General features: G+C 48.4%; 8 protein-coding genes across 8 annotated transcripts; 5 read left to right on the top strand and 3 right to left on the bottom strand.

Moving 5' to 3' along the window:
- Positions 1 to 214: 214 nt before the first annotated feature.
- BT62DRAFT_968697 (uncharacterized protein) lies at positions 215 to 2,634 on the top strand. Its single transcript, XM_043188915.1, has 2 exons — positions 215 to 601; positions 649 to 2,634. Exons 1-2 carry the CDS (start codon positions 291 to 293, stop codon positions 2,393 to 2,395), a joined length of 2,058 nt encoding a protein of 685 aa, XP_043039400.1. The 5' UTR covers positions 215 to 290; the 3' UTR covers positions 2,396 to 2,634.
- Positions 2,635 to 2,719: 85 nt separating this feature from the next.
- Positions 2,720 to 3,739, top strand: BT62DRAFT_1076318 (NDUFA12-domain-containing protein; the record flags this gene model as incomplete). Its single annotated transcript, XM_043179205.1, has 5 exons — positions 2,720 to 2,835; positions 2,887 to 2,936; positions 2,989 to 3,017; positions 3,065 to 3,181; positions 3,235 to 3,739. 5 exons carry the CDS (start codon positions 2,720 to 2,722, stop codon positions 3,337 to 3,339), a joined length of 417 nt encoding a protein of 138 aa, XP_043039401.1. The 3' UTR covers positions 3,340 to 3,739.
- On the bottom strand, positions 3,360 to 4,835 carry BT62DRAFT_932242 (NAD dehydrogenase). Its single transcript, XM_043186320.1, has 5 exons — positions 4,765 to 4,835; positions 4,679 to 4,718; positions 4,529 to 4,628; positions 4,449 to 4,477; positions 3,360 to 4,399 (listed from the first exon to the last, which is right to left on the bottom strand). The coding sequence occupies exons 1-5, from the start codon at positions 4,822 to 4,824 to the stop codon at positions 3,372 to 3,374; spliced, it is 1,257 nt and encodes a 418-aa protein (XP_043039402.1). The 5' UTR covers positions 4,825 to 4,835; the 3' UTR covers positions 3,360 to 3,371.
- Positions 4,836 to 5,249: 414 nt separating this feature from the next.
- BT62DRAFT_1023055 (ClpS-like protein) lies at positions 5,250 to 6,060 on the top strand (the record flags this gene model as incomplete). The annotated part of the gene is made up of 3 exons (XM_043178279.1): positions 5,250 to 5,462; positions 5,514 to 5,717; positions 5,774 to 6,060. 3 exons carry the CDS (start codon positions 5,250 to 5,252, stop codon positions 5,888 to 5,890), a joined length of 534 nt encoding a protein of 177 aa, XP_043039403.1. The 3' UTR covers positions 5,891 to 6,060.
- BT62DRAFT_932246 (uncharacterized protein) lies at positions 5,920 to 8,839 on the bottom strand. The gene is made up of 12 exons (XM_043186321.1): positions 8,754 to 8,839; positions 8,472 to 8,704; positions 7,959 to 8,345; positions 7,783 to 7,906; positions 7,627 to 7,731; positions 7,557 to 7,571; positions 7,077 to 7,508; positions 6,982 to 7,028; positions 6,648 to 6,930; positions 6,509 to 6,593; positions 6,304 to 6,456; positions 5,920 to 6,250 (listed from the first exon to the last, which is right to left on the bottom strand). The coding sequence occupies exons 1-12, from the start codon at positions 8,773 to 8,775 to the stop codon at positions 6,046 to 6,048; spliced, it is 2,091 nt and encodes a 696-aa protein (XP_043039404.1). The 5' UTR covers positions 8,776 to 8,839; the 3' UTR covers positions 5,920 to 6,045.
- Positions 8,840 to 10,150: 1,311 nt separating this feature from the next.
- Positions 10,151 to 12,788, top strand: BT62DRAFT_141887 (uncharacterized protein). The gene is made up of 23 exons (XM_043179829.1): positions 10,151 to 10,491; positions 10,538 to 10,576; positions 10,629 to 10,639; positions 10,691 to 10,734; positions 10,793 to 10,816; positions 10,871 to 10,925; positions 10,976 to 11,033; positions 11,083 to 11,092; positions 11,157 to 11,174; positions 11,228 to 11,253; positions 11,302 to 11,327; positions 11,379 to 11,413; positions 11,472 to 11,496; positions 11,549 to 11,560; positions 11,615 to 11,630; positions 11,681 to 11,720; positions 11,773 to 11,873; positions 11,927 to 11,951; positions 12,007 to 12,069; positions 12,122 to 12,179; positions 12,233 to 12,369; positions 12,422 to 12,499; positions 12,557 to 12,788. The coding sequence occupies exons 1-23, from the start codon at positions 10,454 to 10,456 to the stop codon at positions 12,638 to 12,640; spliced, it is 1,023 nt and encodes a 340-aa protein (XP_043039405.1). The 5' UTR covers positions 10,151 to 10,453; the 3' UTR covers positions 12,641 to 12,788.
- An 814-nt stretch (positions 12,789 to 13,602) lies between these two features.
- Positions 13,603 to 15,761, top strand: BT62DRAFT_1006091 (cytochrome P450; the record flags this gene model as incomplete). The annotated part of the gene is made up of 12 exons (XM_043177211.1): positions 13,603 to 13,798; positions 13,852 to 14,176; positions 14,239 to 14,387; positions 14,449 to 14,564; positions 14,624 to 14,732; positions 14,785 to 14,798; positions 14,851 to 15,040; positions 15,093 to 15,189; positions 15,251 to 15,376; positions 15,432 to 15,442; positions 15,498 to 15,627; positions 15,680 to 15,761. The coding sequence occupies 12 exons, from the start codon at positions 13,603 to 13,605 to the stop codon at positions 15,759 to 15,761; spliced, it is 1,545 nt and encodes a 514-aa protein (XP_043039406.1).
- Positions 15,762 to 16,125: 364 nt separating this feature from the next.
- BT62DRAFT_932251 (uncharacterized protein) lies at positions 16,126 to 17,130 on the bottom strand. Its single transcript, XM_043186322.1, has 5 exons — positions 17,035 to 17,130; positions 16,924 to 16,987; positions 16,735 to 16,865; positions 16,471 to 16,682; positions 16,126 to 16,431 (listed from the first exon to the last, which is right to left on the bottom strand). The coding sequence occupies exons 1-5, from the start codon at positions 17,067 to 17,069 to the stop codon at positions 16,223 to 16,225; spliced, it is 651 nt and encodes a 216-aa protein (XP_043039407.1). The 5' UTR covers positions 17,070 to 17,130; the 3' UTR covers positions 16,126 to 16,222.
- Positions 17,131 to 17,179: the final 49 nt, after the last annotated feature.

Here is a 17,179-nt window from a genome sequence, read left to right on the forward strand (position 1 = left end):
CCCCTTCCGATAACTCGGCATTTAGCTACGTACCATAGGGCAGAGTGAATGGATACGGCAGCGAGGTGAGACAAACAGACAAAGAGAAAAAAGAGGAAGTAGCACCCGGGCGAGAGGAACAATGGAATTACGCGACTGTTATTGTTCCCACGTGGGATTCCTAATGGAGAAGCCGACTAAAAGGGATCTCGCATGCTTGAGGCCGAGCACTAGACCTAACCTTCACGACCTGCGACGATTTCTTTGTTTCTCTACTTTATCTTCTGACGAGCCGACTGGGTTTTTTTGCGATGAAGTCTATCAGGAAGTCCCTCAACGGGCACAAGGACTCGGTTCGCAATCACATTTCGACTCCCATACCACTGCCTTCAGTGTCCAAGCCCCCTACATCCATTATGCCACCCCAGAAGGTCATCAGGGCCATCTCGCCGTACCGGCCACAGGCACCCCAGGAGCTGCCTTTCAAGAAGGGGGACTTCTTCTATGTGCTTGGCGATGTTGAGCACCAGGGGTCTTGGTACGAGGCGCACAACCCAGTTACTGGTGCTCGTGGTCTCGTCCCAAAGGCAATGTTTGAGGAATTTAACAGAACTTCTTCAATGTATGTTTGTCTCTTCCCCCATAATGTATATCTCATATCGGGCTTAGACATTCCAGTTACTCGACTCTTGCTCCTGAGGTCGCTCCATCTTCTAGCACTTTGTCAACACCCGGCAAGATAAAACCGTCAAAAACATTCTATGCCGTCGTTTTACATGACTTTGAAGCCGAGCGTGCTGATGAGCTTGATGCTAAGCAAGGTGACAACATCACCGTCGTCGCACAGTCTAATCGCGAATGGTTTGTGGCCAAACCAATCGGTCGCCTGGGCCGCCCAGGCCTTATACCCGTTTCCTTTGTCCAGATCCATGATCCAACCACTGGAATTCCAGTTCCCGATGTCGATGCACTCATGGATGGTGGAGAACTGCCCAAGGTCGAAGACTGGAAGCGCGCCATGTTTAATTACAAACAAAACAGCATCTCTCTCGGTGTCATCGATTCGCCCAACAACCGTGAATCCGTTCCTAACAGTCCATTTGTCACCCATGCTCAGTCGCCTCGACCCAACGAACCCGATAACGTCCAAGGCCCTTCGCCTCACAAGCACTACCCCGACATACAGTCACAGGAACCGGAATGCCTCCCTGAAGGCATTCTCCTTTCTGCGGATGTGGTCTCGTTTCACTTTGAAATGGAGGAGTATTGGTTCCGGATCGATGCCATCTTCCAACCTTACCCTCCTTTAGGCGAGAAGCATCTTCCACCGGCAAAACACTTGATTCTATTTCGGATATACAACGACTTTTATGACTTCCAAGTTTCTTTGCTCAACTCGTTTCCACAAGAGGCAGGTCGCGAAGAACCTAACTCGCGTATATTGCCCTTCATGCCCGGGCCAGCCTCAAGTGTCGATGATACTCTCACGGCGACTCGAAGAGCTGAGCTGGATGACTACTTGCACCGCCTTTGCAATTTGAGCAATGATGGCGCAAAATATATCCTGGAACACCGTGTTGTCAGGGAGTTCCTGGCACTTAAGCCTGGTGACGTCGAACAACCAGCGGAAGCGAGAATTGGGGAGGTTGATGCGTTGATAAACGACGATTTGTCGAGGGAAATCGAAGAATACGGAAGCGAAGTCCGTGATACACTTGGTCGGATGCGGATAGATGAATATGGCGACAAAAGTGACGGATCAGATTATGAGGATGAGGGGTATGCTCCCTCTCCGCAGCGCCAGGCTCAGGAGCAGTATTCATATGAGCGACATCCGTATGGTCCCAACAACGGACACCGACCGGCCGACGAAATGAATCTGCGCCTACATGCCCATGCCCAGAATCACCACCAACAGACCCAATCCACATCCTCGTTGAATCGTGCACCGTCCCCTTATGCGTCCAACTCGCGGTCAAACTCCCCCATTCCCGAACGGAGTCACTCGCCTCAATACAGTCAACCGCGGTGGAATTCGACTGCATCGCATCATGCTTCTGCGTCGACATCTTCCTTGCGGAATTCCCAGGCGGGCACCGGTACACGCTCGAGATCACACTCTACGTCGACGACTCCGGCAATCTCGCACACGAATCCTCAGACTGCGTTCGTGAAGATCAAGATTTACGACGAGCATTCAGAGGATCTGATTGCGATACGGGTGCATCCCAAGGTGACCCGAGCGGAGTTGATGGAAAAGGTAAAGACTCGGCTGGGTCCAAACGTCGCGGATCTGCGATACCGAGACAGTATGACGAACCAGTTTGTGGGTTTGCAGGACGATGGACAGCTGAGGGCTTGGATAGAAGGGACGGACAAGCATGTTCTATACGCTGCTTCGCCGGCGCTGGAATGAACTGTTACAAGACTTTGTATGTTTCCTCATTTTGCTTCTTCTCTCCAAGTTCTTTGTCTTTTTGCTCCTTTTTATTTCCTTCGATTTCTTGTATTTCTCTTGAACCATAGGTATATGTAATATGGCTACATTGACTACGGCTATTAGTTTGTTCTCTTTTATGATTTAGTCACATTATTGTGAATTACACAGCGATGTAGGATGTTTTCATGTAACCATTCAAGCTAAGAAATAATTAGTGGTGGATGATGTCATAAGTGGCATGTGACTTCTGAGAGGCCCGGAGTCGGTCGCCCCCGTATTTGGCCTTGACATCGAACAGCAATGGTCTCGTTACTCCGAACTCTGCGCAGTGCGCGCCGGGTAGGCCTGAAGGAATGGTGGAGGCAGATGCAGTACATTGGTGACGCCAAATCTGGTACATACGTCGGCAAGGACCAGTAAGCTGCCGCTCAGTTAGAGACCAGGAAGGGCGCTGACGATGCATTCAGGTTCGGAAACAGATACTACGAGAACAGGAATGCAGAGGAAGAAATTCCTGGTGTGCTGTGCTTATTTTCGGGAATGTGAATGCATGCTGACACGAGGAATAGGTCGTCATCGATGGGTAGACTACGCTCAAGTATGCCCGCCCTTATTTCCGGTTAACAGGTCGCTGATTGTCTGCAGCACTATTACCAAGCGTCGCAAGTACCTCCAGAATGGCATTCATGGATCCAGCACATCCGGAAGGATCCTCCGACTCAGGATCTCATTATGCAGAGCTCGAGGCAACCATGGCAGCAGGTGTGTCCAGCTGGCAGGCGGCATATTGGTGCTTTAACAATGAACTTCACTAGGAATGGTCCGAAACCCTGACTGGCACCCGCGGCGCGTACAAGCCATACAACACCGCTGCTCCCAAGATAAATGCTTGGGAACCCAAAGTGACGTCTCGTGGTTAAATCCGCTTTGTATCAAGAAAACAATTTACATTTCACTTTTTGAGCAAATCTTCTACCACGTATTCTGCCAATGCCATGCAGCTGGTCAATCCGGGGCTTTCAATACCCAGAAGACTAATCATAGGGTTTTTCACACTCCCATCTGACCTGATCACAAAGTCCTGAAAACCGCTGTTCGGCGGGGCTATTTTAGGCCTGATTCCAACGTAGTCTGTTTGCATTCCCTCGAGAGATACCGCCGGTAGGTAGCTAGTGACGGCGCTATGCATCTCTGGCAGCCTTGAGCTATCTGGGATGAGATGTAGTCTCCAAAAATCAACTTTTTCCTCAGATCCAGGAGAAAGCCATTCAAGGTCTGGTCCAAAGCGTACTTTTCCTTGTAAATCTATAGTAAGATGAGTGCCTAAGGAGTGGAAGGCATGTGCGTTGGGGCCTGTTTCTGGACATGGATAGATTAGGTGAGAAATCCCAGCGATGCCAGGGCCATTATACGACGCGTATGACCCTCGTGCAAAGTACATTGATATATGCTGTTGGGGAGGGAGTATGGAGTTGAGGATAAATGGAGCCGACAGGCCTGCTGCGTTGACAAGGGTATGTGCCAGAATGGCATCGGGTTCTTGGGCATCACCAGTTAGCGTCTGTACGACCCAGCCATTTTTTGCTGGGTCGACACGAAGGACTTGGGTGGAATAGACGGCATCTGTGATATCCGACTCGAAGCTCTCCATGAGGGTGTGAGAGTCTATTATTCCAGTCTCGGGACACCAGAGCACGGCCGCTATGTCAGGAGATAGATTGGGTTCCATAGCACGCGCTGCATCACCGCTGATGAGTTCGGTGGGCAGGACAGGTTCATGTTCATCGAAATACGGAGGTCGCTTGAGGTTCCGAGCTTTGGCATGAAGGCTTTCAATGTAGGGTCGTTGATCGTCGTAGGCAACGACTATCTTTCCAGTCTTGCGATGAGGTATGCTGTGAGAGTTGCAGTGCTTGTAGAGTAGCTGTCTGCCGCGCAGACAAAAGCGCGTCTTGAGGGAGTCGGGGGGATAGTAGAGACCTGGCATACTTTAGAGGCATCCCGGGCAGATTCTGCTGTAATTATTCACCAGAATGAATCACTTCCGAGTTTCGAGAACTGCAGCAAGGCCGTCAGTGCCGCGACAGTGCATTGCAGCATAATACTTGCCTGGTTTCTTCGCCTGGATGGCCATGCCTCTCTACGAGGTAAGTTGACTTCGAAGGAAAGCTGCGGCAGAGATGGCGCGCTATTGCTAAGCCCACGACGCCTGGGTTTCCTTCAGCGTTCGTACCGCTGACAACTGGTCATATATCTTGCCTCCCCCTACTACTAGGTGATCCACAGAAAATTCAGGGGCCTGGTATGAGATAAGAATGGATACTTGTACGATCAGTAAAGCATACCTTGAACTTGAATCTTGCATGCGTATTTAGTGCCACGGTGAGCCCTCGTACTGAACTCATCACTGATCAGGATATACTCGGATTTCAAATACTGCCTCCCACATTCGGAAGCAATGCCGGTCTTCCGATCTGTGCCGATTGACTTGTCGAAGATTCTCATGCTACAAGGCAAGTGTAAGTAAATGGCGTGGCTGATGTAAAGCTGCAAAAATTTGCTACAGCTGTACGCAGAACATCTAGACGTAGAAGGGAAGAATTAGCACCCAAGCCCCTAACCCAAAGCGAATGACAAACAAAGCGCAACACCGAATTTTCTGAACTCGTCACGTCCATTCTCGCGCGTCAAATTCCGAGTATGGCCATGGCGGTACGTTGCGGTTTTTTCTTTTCTTCTTTGCTGACTTGATAATTTCTGTAGTCATCGTGTTCCCGTGTTATTCGCCTTTCCCTGCCCCGCTCCCGGTGCGCTCAGTTCACTTTTCTCCATGTCTTGCTTGCCTCATACCTTCGTTGCCAGATATTCAATACTCTTCCCCTCACGAAGATGTTTGGCAACAGCTGCGGAACCAGCCAAGTCTACCCCATCACCACCACCCCCTCCAGCGTCGACCTCCAAAGATCCAACGATAAACCGCATCGTTGACGATATTTCCGGTTTGACTCTCCTCCAGGCTGCTGATCTTGTCACACTCCTCAAGGTGCGTCGGAATACTGCATTCAACACCCACTGGTATTCACGATAGATATAGTCGCGCCTCAATATCCAAGAAATCGCCATGCCGGCCGCCGCGCCTGTCGCAGCAGCACCCGTGGCTGCCGCTGAAGAACCTGAAGCAGAGAAACCCAAGGAGAAGACCGTGTTCAACGTCAAGCTCGAGTCTTTCGATGCTGGGTCTAAACCAAAGGTCATTCGGGAGGTCAAAGCACTGGTGCCAAATCTTACTCTCATAGACGTGCGTTCTCGAACACCTTATCCTTATCCGAATACTTACCGACGCGTCTCATTCAGGCCAAGAAATTCGTGGAATCACTACCCAAGGTACTCAAGGAGAACTTGCCGAAGGAGGAGGCAGAAAAACTCAAAGCCACTTTCGAGGCTCTGGGCTCAGTTGTCACGTTGGACTAAAACCATTGTCCTGCTCAGGAGATTTATACACCGATATAAAATCACAAAATCGCGCGTCCGTCTCATTTGTTGTGAGATACAATGAGGTTGATATATATGTCAAACATGAATAAAGCACCTTGGCCTAAAAGGTCAAGAAAAGTGAAGAATCGCGATCACTCTTCTGAGAGATAGCGGTACTCGAAGCGGAAGTCGCTCTTCTTCCTTTGACACCATGACCCTTCCCAGTCAAAGTAAACGTACACCCCTTGCTCGTACTCCTCCGTTATGGCCTGGGGCTCTGAGTGTCGCTGGAACCATGTCAGATATTTCACGTGGAATCGCCAGGACTGGCGCTTCAGCTCTTTTGCCGCAAGATACCTCGCCACGATGTTAATAACGGATACGATACGTAGGAAGGAACTTCAACTCACTGATGATATGTCCCCGGGAGGAAGTAGAACACATAGAACAACGTTTCTACATCCAACTGCGAAAATATTGCAGGGGTACTCAATAGAGGATGCGGTGTCTGAGGGTAATACGACGCTGTCTGGTAAGGCGTTCTCGGGACATAGTATTTGGGCCTGGAAAATAATACTCAGAAACCCAGTGAGACTTAAGATCATCATAGCATACTTCTCAGTATCTTGTGGTTGCGGCATGCTCGAATATCCACCCTCGAGCATTTTATGCACGTTATCATTGTTCGGCACCCGTAGAGCTGCGAGCGACATGAGCCGACATGGGGGACAGAAGGTACGACGGCTTCACGCACCTTTCTGCTTTACACTCTCAAACGACACCACTAGATCTGAGAGGGAGCCAGGGAACGCGCCCGGAGCGGCCGATGGCCTGTGTTGCTGTTGCACAGAGATTGTCTCTGCTGGTACTTTGACGCCAGGAGGGAACTGCGGTACTTGCGCTTGTGAAGGCAAAGGTGACGAGCCAGACGTTGAGGGACCTGCTGCTTGCTGCACCTGCTGCGGCAGGGGCGAGGGTTGTGGTTGCGTCTGCGCTGAACCGTTGGCGGTCTGATCAGATGAGATGGCTAGCACATGCTATAGAGATGTCAATATTGAAGAATGAATAAAAAAAAGTTAGGCCTTCACCGATGCGCTGGGTGACTGGGCAGCCACCTTGAGTTCAGACACCGAATCTACCGACAACGTTAGATATTCACACCTGACAAACAACCTAAACACACCTATTCGTGTTGCCAACATCCTTTGGGGCGAAGACGTCGCTGCAGGGCCGTCAAGTGAACTTGGTACGGCTTCTGACACCACCGGTGATTCCTGACTGGAATAGAACGAACCATCGGGCTGTTGGGAAGCAGCAGATGATAGCATAGGGCTCGTTACAGATGGATGCGTCAAGCTTGGCGACGATAGAGTAGCTTGTTCTGATTGATATGATATTGGAGGAACGGCCGACAACGGAGGGGCATTTGACGTTGGAGGTGACACTATTGTAGTCGCTGAAGCCGGCGCCGGCGGCGCTACTGCAGCAGCAGCAGCAGTTGCATACCGTATTGGCGGCAGTGTAGCTACCGACCGAGGTGTAGGCAAGCCCGCCTTCACTATGCTGGACATAGGCTGCTGAGCAAAATTCGGATTTGGGGGTGAGGGCTTCGCTACTGGAAAAATTCAGACGATGAAAGTGCGGATCCACAATGTATGCATACTATCCACAGAATGTTCTGAGAACAGAACGTTTCAGCTGACATGCTAATGAAGCATTGTAAAACAACTTACTCCGTAGCTGTAGTGTCGACTTCTTTAATATTGGACTTTCGTGTTGTTTGCTGCTGGCAACACTTTCCTCGTCATGTTTCTTCGGCGTTCTTGGTGGTAGGTCGACTGGGACGCTTTCAAAGCTAGGCACATGCAGATGTTGACTGGCGACATTACCTTCGCTGTGTCCATCTGATTCGTCACTGTCATCATCATCACCTGCAGGCAGACCGAATTTCTCTTCTTCCTCATCCAGATTGAGGTCGTCGTATATACCCTCATCTTCGTCGAAGTCTTCTTCCTGTATCCATTGTTCCATTTCAACTGACAAAGGCAGACACAACCCAACGAACCGTATTGCTCTCCACAAAATATGACACATCCTCATGAAGCCCTGTGACTTTCTCTGTTGTCAAGGAACCGTTCTGCAGGAGCCGTAAAACAAGCTCCAGCCGGCTGACGTGCCATTTCCGTCGCTCATTCAGATGCTCGAGGTCCTCCAAGCGACCAGCTGTCGACGACGCCTTCCCTCTCTTTTTACCCGTGCCTTGTAGAGCCTCGATCTCTGCCTCCGCCTGCTCGATTTGCATCTGAAGCTCTTCAACTTTGCTTTGCAGCCATAAGGTCTCTTCTTCTTTCTCCTGCTCTTTGGGATCCAGTTTCGCGGCTTGTATGAGACCGATTGTAGAAAACGCTTTCGTCTTCATTTCTTTCTCGCAGGCTTTGAACTTCTCCATTTGCTAAATAGGCAAATTGGCATCAGCACGGTGAAGTGCTGAGATCAAGCGACGCGTGTATCCTCGTTTCCATTGTATGGACGAAGAGAAATACATGGCAAAAATGAATGGAATGGAAAAATTGCTCACCGTTTCGATCAACTTCCGGTTGTCTAACAGCTGTGACTTGTCCTTAATGTCATTGCTGGCCACCCACGTCTTGATCTGGTCCCGTAGTCGCTGTAATTTCTTGATCTGTGTCTTGAGATCCATTTCGAGCTTCTCCTTCTGCGTTTGGTTAGTCGAAGACTGCATCTTTTCATATATACTCTCGAAGAGGTCGACACCTTCGGCAACCTTTTTCAAGGTGCGGTCGATTTCGGCTAAGCGGACATCATGATGCATTCTCTGGTATAACAGAAATCGACCGACTTTGAAGTTTCCGTGCCGCCATGGCGAACACAAGAGAATATCCTGAGCTGTACGAACTGTTCGGTGGTTAAGCTGGTGGAAGAGATCAATGCCAAATACAAGTAAACTGTCGCGAAATAACGGCCTGAAACGACTGATTATGTAAGACATTCCGAATCAGACATGAGCTATGGGTTGCATTGGATGCTGTCGAGGCAGAGCATCAGTCCACCCAGAACGCATCTTCGTCAAGGAGATAAAGTGCTTCAGCACGAGCAGATTTCGAGCTGTGGTCAGTTTCCTGTTTACGCCCCGCCGTCTCCCAGTCATGAATGTTGTTATAGATGGCCTCTTTCTCATCATAATATCATACAAATCTTCCAGAAGAATATGCACTTAGTATGAAGTGCGCTCGAGAGGTCACCGATGCGGTATCTGCATTAATGGTTTTCCGTTAGGATCACGGTAGGAATGGCTGTTAGACAAACTCAGTATGGACTCTATTTAGGCGAGTCGCATGCAGCGTATCTCCTGTTTACTTGTCAGTGTGGCTCTAGTGCTTACGGTGGCGTTTTTGGATAGATCCACGTCGCTTCTTGAGGACAAGTCGGAAAGGGTGTCTTTCTGTCGATGTTTTCTTCTTGTCCACATTTTCATATCCCAGTTGGTGAGAACTCATATGAGTAACGGCGTAATAAATGACATCGTGCTGATATGCTTCTGTATCGAAGGTCAGCAGCTGCAAGTGACTTCATACTGCAAAGTATTCCTTTTACACAAGCTTGCTTCCCAGCGAAGGCCCATTTCTTTATCTTGTTACCGCAATACCAGAGCAGCCCATTCCTGTATTCTCTACTCCGTCGGACATCATCTGTCTACCAAAGTTATGATAACCCCGTGCGTGTGCGCCTTCCTCTGACGACCAAAGATTCACCGTGACGCATGCTCAAAGGTCGGAGAAGCCCATGTAGTTCTTCTCAATTTCCGATGGATTTGGGAAGTTAATAATCTGGCAAGCCGCAGTGGGTTAGGCCAATAAACTTGGGAGCCGCACCTTGAGTTTGCGCCTCCCGATTCCAGATCTTCAGTTGGCGCGTGCCTACCATCGTCACGAGCTTCTCGTTCGAAGGAAATAATTCTTTTTGGATTGAAATTTCGTGCTCCGTCTGCTGCAACCTGAAGGGCTTTAGCTTGAATCGCGACATGTTTTTTTTTCTATGGATGAATAGATGGGATAACAGTCTGCAGCTGCCCACGGTGATGCATTTATTCTGTGCATGGTTTTTTGAACCGTGCCTCGATTTTCTATTGAGAAGGCGCATGTCTTCGGAACCAACAGCTTTGTACGTACGCGTGCCACTTGTATCTTCGCATGTACACTTAGCTTCTTTACATCAGGTCCTCAAATCCGGGCGACGCTCAGCTCAACCCACGCAAAATATTCTCTTCTGTTGTACAATCCATCCGACGGGATCGAAGCCCCAAGCTCTCCTCGTTTTCCTGCATTCCAGGCTGCTGCCGTGGAGGGGAATAAAGCGTTCCTCCTGGTTCTGGTGCTTCGATTACCACTTTTTTGTAATGGATTCTCGTGCGCTTCCTGCCGACGACCCGTGTTATTAAAGCCGGCAATCCAGAGTGCATACTGAATCGTGATAACCTTTTCCTCCATCTGCTTTCATCCGTTCCTCTACGCTATAAGTACCGCATCATCTCAAGCAGAAATGTCGGACGTGCAGGCCCATCTGGTTGTGGACAACACGTAGGTGCTAGAAGCTGTTCATTGGTCAAAGCTCATGTGCTTTCAGAATGGGTGCCGCTTTCATCGGTGTCATTATTGCTGCTTGGTATGTCAATCTGTGACCGTAACATTGAAAACTCAATGCTAGTATTTTTCAGCCTGTACGGAGGTAGGGAGATAAATTTTCAATCCTTTGGACGTCGACTAATCGATGACGCAGTGTCTTGCGTCCAGACGTGGTACTACTTCAATCAGTATCAGACTGTAAGTATATGATTTTCCTATGTTCAAACGGTTTTCCAATTGAAGTTGTCCCGATCAGGATGTGTGGTACATCAAGTCTCTGGTGAGCCTAGGCCCTCCTCCTTTCGCCTTGTAATACCAAGGGACCGTTCTCCAGGTCGCGATAGTTTGGCTGTTCGACTCAGTTCATCAAGCCTTGATATCCCATACAGGTAGGGTGTATCTTGACAAATAACATGCGGGGCGTTAAACGAACCCGCAGTCTACTACTATGTTGTTACCAACTTCAGTAATCCGACAGAGCAGGAAAATCTAGTTTGGTGAATGCTGATCTCTTTCCTAGCCATTCGGTATTGATCCCTTTTGCAGGAGCATTTTGGTACGAACCATCTTATTTTAAGAAACGTCAAGATTGATACTTGACCTGACTGGTCATTTTCTAGTTGGAGGTTTTGTTTAATGTGAGTTTATTGAGCATTCAGGGCACCGCCTTCATCTAACAGTTCCGGTCTAGGGATTCATCGGCTTCTTGGTCCAAAGGCCTGTTTCCGTCTATTCTCCTGTTCCCCTTTGCTTATATGTCTGCAGTTTCTTGACCATGCGCGTTTGGCGTCGTATGTCTAGTAATTCAATGAAAATCTTTGTTCAACTGAAAACGATTATAGTAGGCAACGAAAATGTCGCACTGACTGCCGTGATCGCAAGTATAATTTCTGGTGGACTTTAACTTCACGCTGAAAATTCGTAATCCTTTTCAGACTTGTCTGGTGTTGACAGAGTTTGGTGAGTCCCTTTGTTTTATGTGTCCACATCTCTGTTGATTTCCGATTCCCAGGCTGTTCCGTTGGTATGTCCTATCTGCATTGTTATCTCGTCTTCTGACGCTGAATTTCATGTGCAGCGTTCACAATTCAGTCGTTGGTATCTATCCGCTAAATCACAGCCCATATACTAATGGCGTTCCTAGCATGAAGCTCTCAACCTGGGCTGATCTGACTCATATGAGAGTGCGTTCGTTCGTCGCTTCTTACTTTGCACCATATCTAAGAATCGTGTCAGGGTTTGTCGATGACCGTCAACGTCGTCGGTGCCATATCGGACGTCCTCATAGCCGCGAGTCTCTTTTACTTCTTGCATCGTTCCCGGACAGGCTTCAAACAGTACGCTTTGAGTTTTCGATTCATTATCAAGGCTGATCCTCCACCTGCCACAGATCGGACACTATGATCAGCAAACTGGTGGGTGCTGTCAACATTGCCTAAAATATACTCCTCGTATTGATCATCTGTGTAGATATTGTTCAGTGTGAGCACCGGCTTGATGACCAGTGTCTGTGCTGTAGCGTCACTTATTTCCGTTTGTATCCTTTGTTTTCGAGGGCAATCCTTTCAACTGACCTCTCTACTAGATCCTAATCTGGGGAAAGACTCTTATCTATGTCGCCTTTTACTTCAGTCTGGGAAGACGTAAGCATCCGCGTTTTTATGCCATAAATTCTCCCTCATGAATTTGGTGCCAGTCTATTCCAATTCCGTCCTTGCTACTCTCAACGCTCGCAAGAGCATCAGAGGTCTTTCTGAAGCCGGCGATATGGGTGACTTGACGCTTTCTCTTAACACCTTTAAGACCGGATTGCCACGGTTTGCTACCACAGTGGTAATTCATTTCTTTGCGTGGAACTTGTTCAGGCTCAATCCCTTGTTGCCAGCCGCGCCAGACAAACATTTCTATCAAGATTGATACCACGCAAGAGTGCGTGCGAGACGATATCGGAGGAGGGTTGGATGTACGTCGTTCTTTACTGCGTCATATCCTGTTGAGTTGACCATGCTTCTCTGTACAGTCGGCCTTAACGGAAAAATCGGAAAAGTCATTCAAAGACTCGGAGGAGGGCGTCCATGCGATTTGTGTGAACACTGCCGTATAATGCTACCTGCCTACCACCGGACCGGTAAATACTCAATTCTTGAGAATTTGGAGGGATCGAGGAGGGATTTTGGTATCTCAGTGCTGGTCCTATATATATAGCGGATTCAGATTGGACAGTTTTCTTTCGCACCTGCTGGCGTCTTGATTTTCTGTACTTGTACTTCACTAGTCAGGAAGTTGTATTGAACTCGAACATTGTGTCAACAAACAAATATCGCCGCTTCTTTCGGACTTGCCATCACTGCAGAGCAACTTGTGTTCCCGCCCGTTCGGCATGGTTTTTGCAACCGAATGCTAGTGCCATGAGGCCAGCGTTTTCCTTCTTAAAACATCGCAGATCCATAAAAATTCGCGAGTCCGCCTCGTGTCCGAGACGTCCGCCAACCTAACAACAAGATTTTCATTAAATAATACTTCTGTTTCTGACTCGCAGCGCACGAACATATATATCGACGAGGGTCCTTTTTGACCATGTTCGGATCTTGATTCACCAAAGGAACAGGAACCCACCGTTGTCATCAGCCCCGTGCTGGCGACCGTTTTCTCTTCAGAAAAAGAGGCAAATTACACACATAGGCTGCAGGGACAAGTCAGTGAGCAAGCTTCAGTGCCATCTGTTCACTGGTGGCATCATACACATGACTTATAATTGGTTCATCAACACGGGGCAAAGGACGCCAGAAGCCGTGGTAGTGTCGTAACCACACGGCCTTCCTCTCTCAGATAAGGTAGGCCGACTAACGATTACCGCGGGCTTCTGGACGCCCGTATCAGGATTTAGGAAGTTTCATAAGACTCAGTGCCATCAACCGTGCATCCAGAATGGTGTTGTCCAATTCAATACCCGCTCCAGTCCAGACGCGTCGCACTTTTTTTTCTTCCTATAAATTCGCCAAGTTCGCACCCAACATTCCATCTTGTTCACGCACTTTTTTCGGATTTCTCATATTCTATTTCGCGATGGCCTTTCCTTACGTTCTTCTTCTGGATGTTTTCTCTGCTATTACCGCTCTTCTCATCGTTCGACGCATTCTTCAACCCAGGCCCTCCGCTCCTCTCCCCCCGGGTCCAACTGGCCTGCCACTTGTGGGAAATATCCTTGATATGCCTGCGGACAAGGAGTGGCTAACTTTCGCCAAGTGGGGGGAAATATACGGTCGGGCCATTTTCGGGTTTCTGATATCGGATGCTCATATAAACTCTTTGCAGGTGATATTTGCTCTGTTACTGTTCTAGGCCAGACCATTATCATCTTGAACTCTGCCCGTGCAGCAGTAGATATGCTTGACAAGAAGAGTGCGATCTACTCTGACCGGCCTACCCTACAAATGGGAGGCGAACTTGTTGGTTGGAAGAATACTCTTGTTCTGTTGCCTTACGGCGACCGGTTCCGCCGCTACCGCAAAATCTTTTACAGCCTCATTGGCTCTCAGGCAACAATGAAGCAATATCATCCGCCTCAAGAACTGGAGACGCGCCGTTTTCTTCGTCGGGTCCTTTTCAAGCCTGAAGAACTTGCCGCTCATGTTCGCAAGTAAGTGACAATTTATTTCTCCTCAAACTCTGTATTCAGAGGCGTATTCAACCTTGTTTCAGAACTGCAGGAGCTGTCGTTTTACGCATCTCTCACGGATATGAAGTCAAAGAAACTGATGATCCGTTCGTCCGACTTGCAGATCAAGCCACTGAGCAGTTTTCGGCTACTACCAAAGCTGGCGCCTTCATTGTGGACCTGGTTCCTGCTTGTAAGACCGTACTTCAATCATATACGGATCTCCAAACTAATTAGCGGTGCTTCTTCTGCAGTTCGGCATGTGCCTGATTGGTTCCCTGGAACGGGATTCAAACAGAAAGCCAAGGCTTGGGCCGCCACACTTCAGGAAATGGTTGAACAGCCGCACAATTTTGTCAAGCAACAAATTGTCGGTGTCTTGCATTCTCTCCCGTTCTTCTGTGCTCATGCTTCTTTATCTGATCCTAGGCCGCTGGAACGGCAGCGCTCTCCTTTACTTCTTCGATGCTGGAGAGTAAATCTCTAAGCGTCGAGGAGGAATTCGATCTTAAATGGTCTTCTGCGTCTCTGTATAGCGGTGAATTGTCCAACTTTTCTGATGATTACACATGAGGCTTATTTAAACATAGGTGCAGCCGACACTGTAAGTGTCAAATCTTATCATCGACGGAATTGTATTATAATCAGGACCACAGACTGTGTCTGCGATATACGCGTTATTCTTAGCGATGGCGTTGTTTCCTGATGTTGCCAAAAAAGCTCAAGCGGAAATTGATGCCGTCGTAGGCAATGACAGGTTACCTACATTTGCCGACCGCGAACATCTTCCTTACGTCGATGCTCTCGCCAAGGAGGTTTTACGATGGAACACCGTCGTCCCTACAGGTATGAAATTCACATCCTGTGCAAATCATTGTCTAAATTTTTATTTTTGCAGCTGTCCCGCATCGTGTAATGCAAGATGACGTCCACACGCACAGCAACGGAAACACGTATTTTATACCCAAAGGCGCTCTCGTCGTGCCAAATATCTGGTTAGTCTGTGTCCAGTGGCTCTTTATCTCAACGACTGATTTACGCGTCCGTTCCTGGTAGGAAACTCGCTCACGATTCAAGGACGTACACGAACCCAATGGAATTCAACCCAGACCGGTTCATTCCCTCGGGGGGCAGGAAAACGGAGCCTGATCCTCGCGAGCTATGTTTTGGTTTCGGTAGACGGTTCGTCCCCTGCTTCTGTTTCTTTTCATCCAATATACTTATACTCCTCTCGTAGCATCTGTCCAGGTACCTTTTAGTCATCGCCGGGGTGAGAATATGTCACTTATTCTTTATCTAATAGGATTACACCTTGCCGATGCCTCAGTCTTCATATCATGTGCGATGTCTCTGGCAGTTTTTGATATATCCAAATGCGTCGAAAATGGCGTCGTCGTCGAACCTCTTCATGAACAGACGTCGGGGACGATAAGGTACGTCGCTAAAAGTCCTCCTTTCGGAGCAGAACTGACTTGCAATGGTTAGCCACCCGAAACCCTTCAAATGCGACATCAAACCGCGTTCCCATAAAGCAGTTTCTCTCATTCAAGCCGACGAGATGATGTAGTTCATCTCTTGACTGTCGTTGATATTTATCTTGGAAGAACGATGTGTAACTGACTTATTTCGTATCTTGTCCCATGTTTGATGACATTCATTATTGTTCGGTACCTTATGTATTTATTGGCCCATTTTTCCAATGGGCGTTAATTGACAATGTATTACTGTCATTCTCGATCAATGCAGCTAGCGAATGGAAGTTCTATTTGGTGAAGGTAAGTGTACAGTTTCCCAGGTATCAGTGCGGTTGGCGGATTTCTCCCTTGTATTTAAAAGTCAGAGTCAAAGTCGGCATGGTGGTGTATATCGATGCCTTTGACGAAATGCTAAAGTCACAGCCAAGGCAAAACTTAACAGTCAAGATTCATTAACATCTCATCCGGTCATGGGTGCACAAAAGAAAGACTGCAGATCGTATTCACGAGTCCGAAAAGGGTACGTGTATGTAAAGCGCGGGACTTGTCGGTTCTAAGCCGTGTCCGATCCTCCAGCGCCATTCAAGACCTTATTTTCACCTCCAGTTGTAGGCATGGAAACCTCATTCTCCGGAAGCGGGGTGGCAATAGCATTCACCTTCCCGTCTTCTACTACCACCTTGTCCCCAGCCTTGCGGTTAGAAGACGGGACCGTCGAAGGGCGGCCTTCAAACGTAGCTGATACGGGAGAAGCTCGTCGTTCTGGATATCTAGCAGAAGAGAGTTCGGGCAAAAAATGACCATACTCGACGCGATCATGGGCTGAAGGTGTCCCAATTGGGGTGGGCCGAATCGAGCTAGCGGCGATGCTATCTGGATGCATGGGGGATTCAACAGGCTTCAGTCCTCTGTCTTCGAGGAGTAGCCGGTTAGCTATTGTCTGAATATTGGATAGGAAAGTGGGGTCTGAAAAAACGGCCATATCCGTGGCTGCCCGCTCGACAGTAGGATATCTGATAGAAGAATCGGTACCTGGTCGCGGTAACAGGACGGTCGAAAACTTGCCTGTCAACTTCAAGCATTAGCTCGCGTTGTACGGTCTCCTGGGGCAGGTACTTGAGTTTCTCATCGGACACCAAGCGGTTCTTGATGTAGGATTCTATCTTGGATTTGAATTCATTGATGTCGACACCATTCTACAGTGGAAATAGGGATGAATAATCAGTAATTATTACAGTGAAGCTAGACACTCACACCTTGCTGGAACTCACTAAGGAGCTCACGTCTCAGCCGATCAAATTCGCCGGATTTTTTGAAACTAGAGGCTGTCAGTTTCTTGGAAAATGGCGTATTGACAAGGCTTACGCATCAACTAGTTGAGCAGGATTAGCTATTGGCATGAAGAAAGTACGCAGCACAGATTTACGGCATGCAGTAGTGGTGGTTAAAAGGTGAGAAATGCGCGAGATAAGATAAGATGAATGATCTCCATCGAGATAAGATAAACCCC

The sequence above is a fragment of the Guyanagaster necrorhizus genome (genome assembly GCF_019112545.1).
Source record: "Guyanagaster necrorhizus MCA 3950 unplaced genomic scaffold BT62scaffold_13, whole genome shotgun sequence".
NCBI lineage: Eukaryota > Fungi > Basidiomycota > Agaricomycetes > Agaricales > Physalacriaceae > Guyanagaster > Guyanagaster necrorhizus.

Bases quoted from the DNA above. Each gene is read 5' to 3' on its own strand.
- BT62DRAFT_968697 (XM_043188915.1), top strand. From the start codon at position 291: ATGAAGTCTATCAGGAAGTCCCTCAACGGGCACAAGGACTCGGTTCGC. The intron at 602-648 runs GTATGTTTGTCT...TATCGGGCTTAG, and splicing joins TTTAACAGAACTTCTTCAAT to ACATTCCAGTTACTCGACTC.
- BT62DRAFT_932242 (XM_043186320.1), bottom strand. From the start codon at position 4,824: ATGAGTTCAGTACGAGGGCTCACCGTGGCACTAAATACGCATGCAAGA. The intron at 4,629-4,678 runs GCAAGATATATG...AAGGAAACCCAG, and splicing joins TCACCTAGTAGTAGGGGGAG to GCGTCGTGGGCTTAGCAATA. The intron at 4,400-4,448 runs GTGAATAATTAC...AAAGTATGCCAG, and splicing joins CTCGGAAGTGATTCATTCTG to GTCTCTACTATCCCCCCGAC.
- BT62DRAFT_932246 (XM_043186321.1), bottom strand. From the start codon at position 8,775: ATGGCGGCACGGAAACTTCAAA. The intron at 8,705-8,753 runs GTCGGTCGATTT...ATGTCCGCTTAG, and splicing joins GGCGGCACGGAAACTTCAAA to CCGAAATCGACCGCACCTTG. The intron at 7,907-7,958 runs GTTCGTTGGGTT...CAATGGATACAG, and splicing joins ATTTTGTGGAGAGCAATACG to GAAGAAGACTTCGACGAAGA.
- BT62DRAFT_141887 (XM_043179829.1), top strand. From the start codon at position 10,454: ATGTCGGACGTGCAGGCCCATCTGGTTGTGGACAACAC. The intron at 10,735-10,792 runs GTAAGTATATGA...TGTCCCGATCAG, and splicing joins ACTTCAATCAGTATCAGACT to GATGTGTGGTACATCAAGTC. The intron at 10,817-10,870 runs GTGAGCCTAGGC...ACCGTTCTCCAG, and splicing joins TGTGGTACATCAAGTCTCTG to GTCGCGATAGTTTGGCTGTT.
- BT62DRAFT_932251 (XM_043186322.1), bottom strand. From the start codon at position 17,069: ATGCCAATAGCTAATCCTGCTCAACTAGTTGATGC. The intron at 16,988-17,034 runs GTAAGCCTTGTC...GACAGCCTCTAG, and splicing joins CCTGCTCAACTAGTTGATGC to TTTCAAAAAATCCGGCGAAT. The intron at 16,432-16,470 runs GTCATTTTTTGC...CTAGATATCCAG, and splicing joins CCATGATCGCGTCGAGTATG to AACGACGAGCTTCTCCCGTA.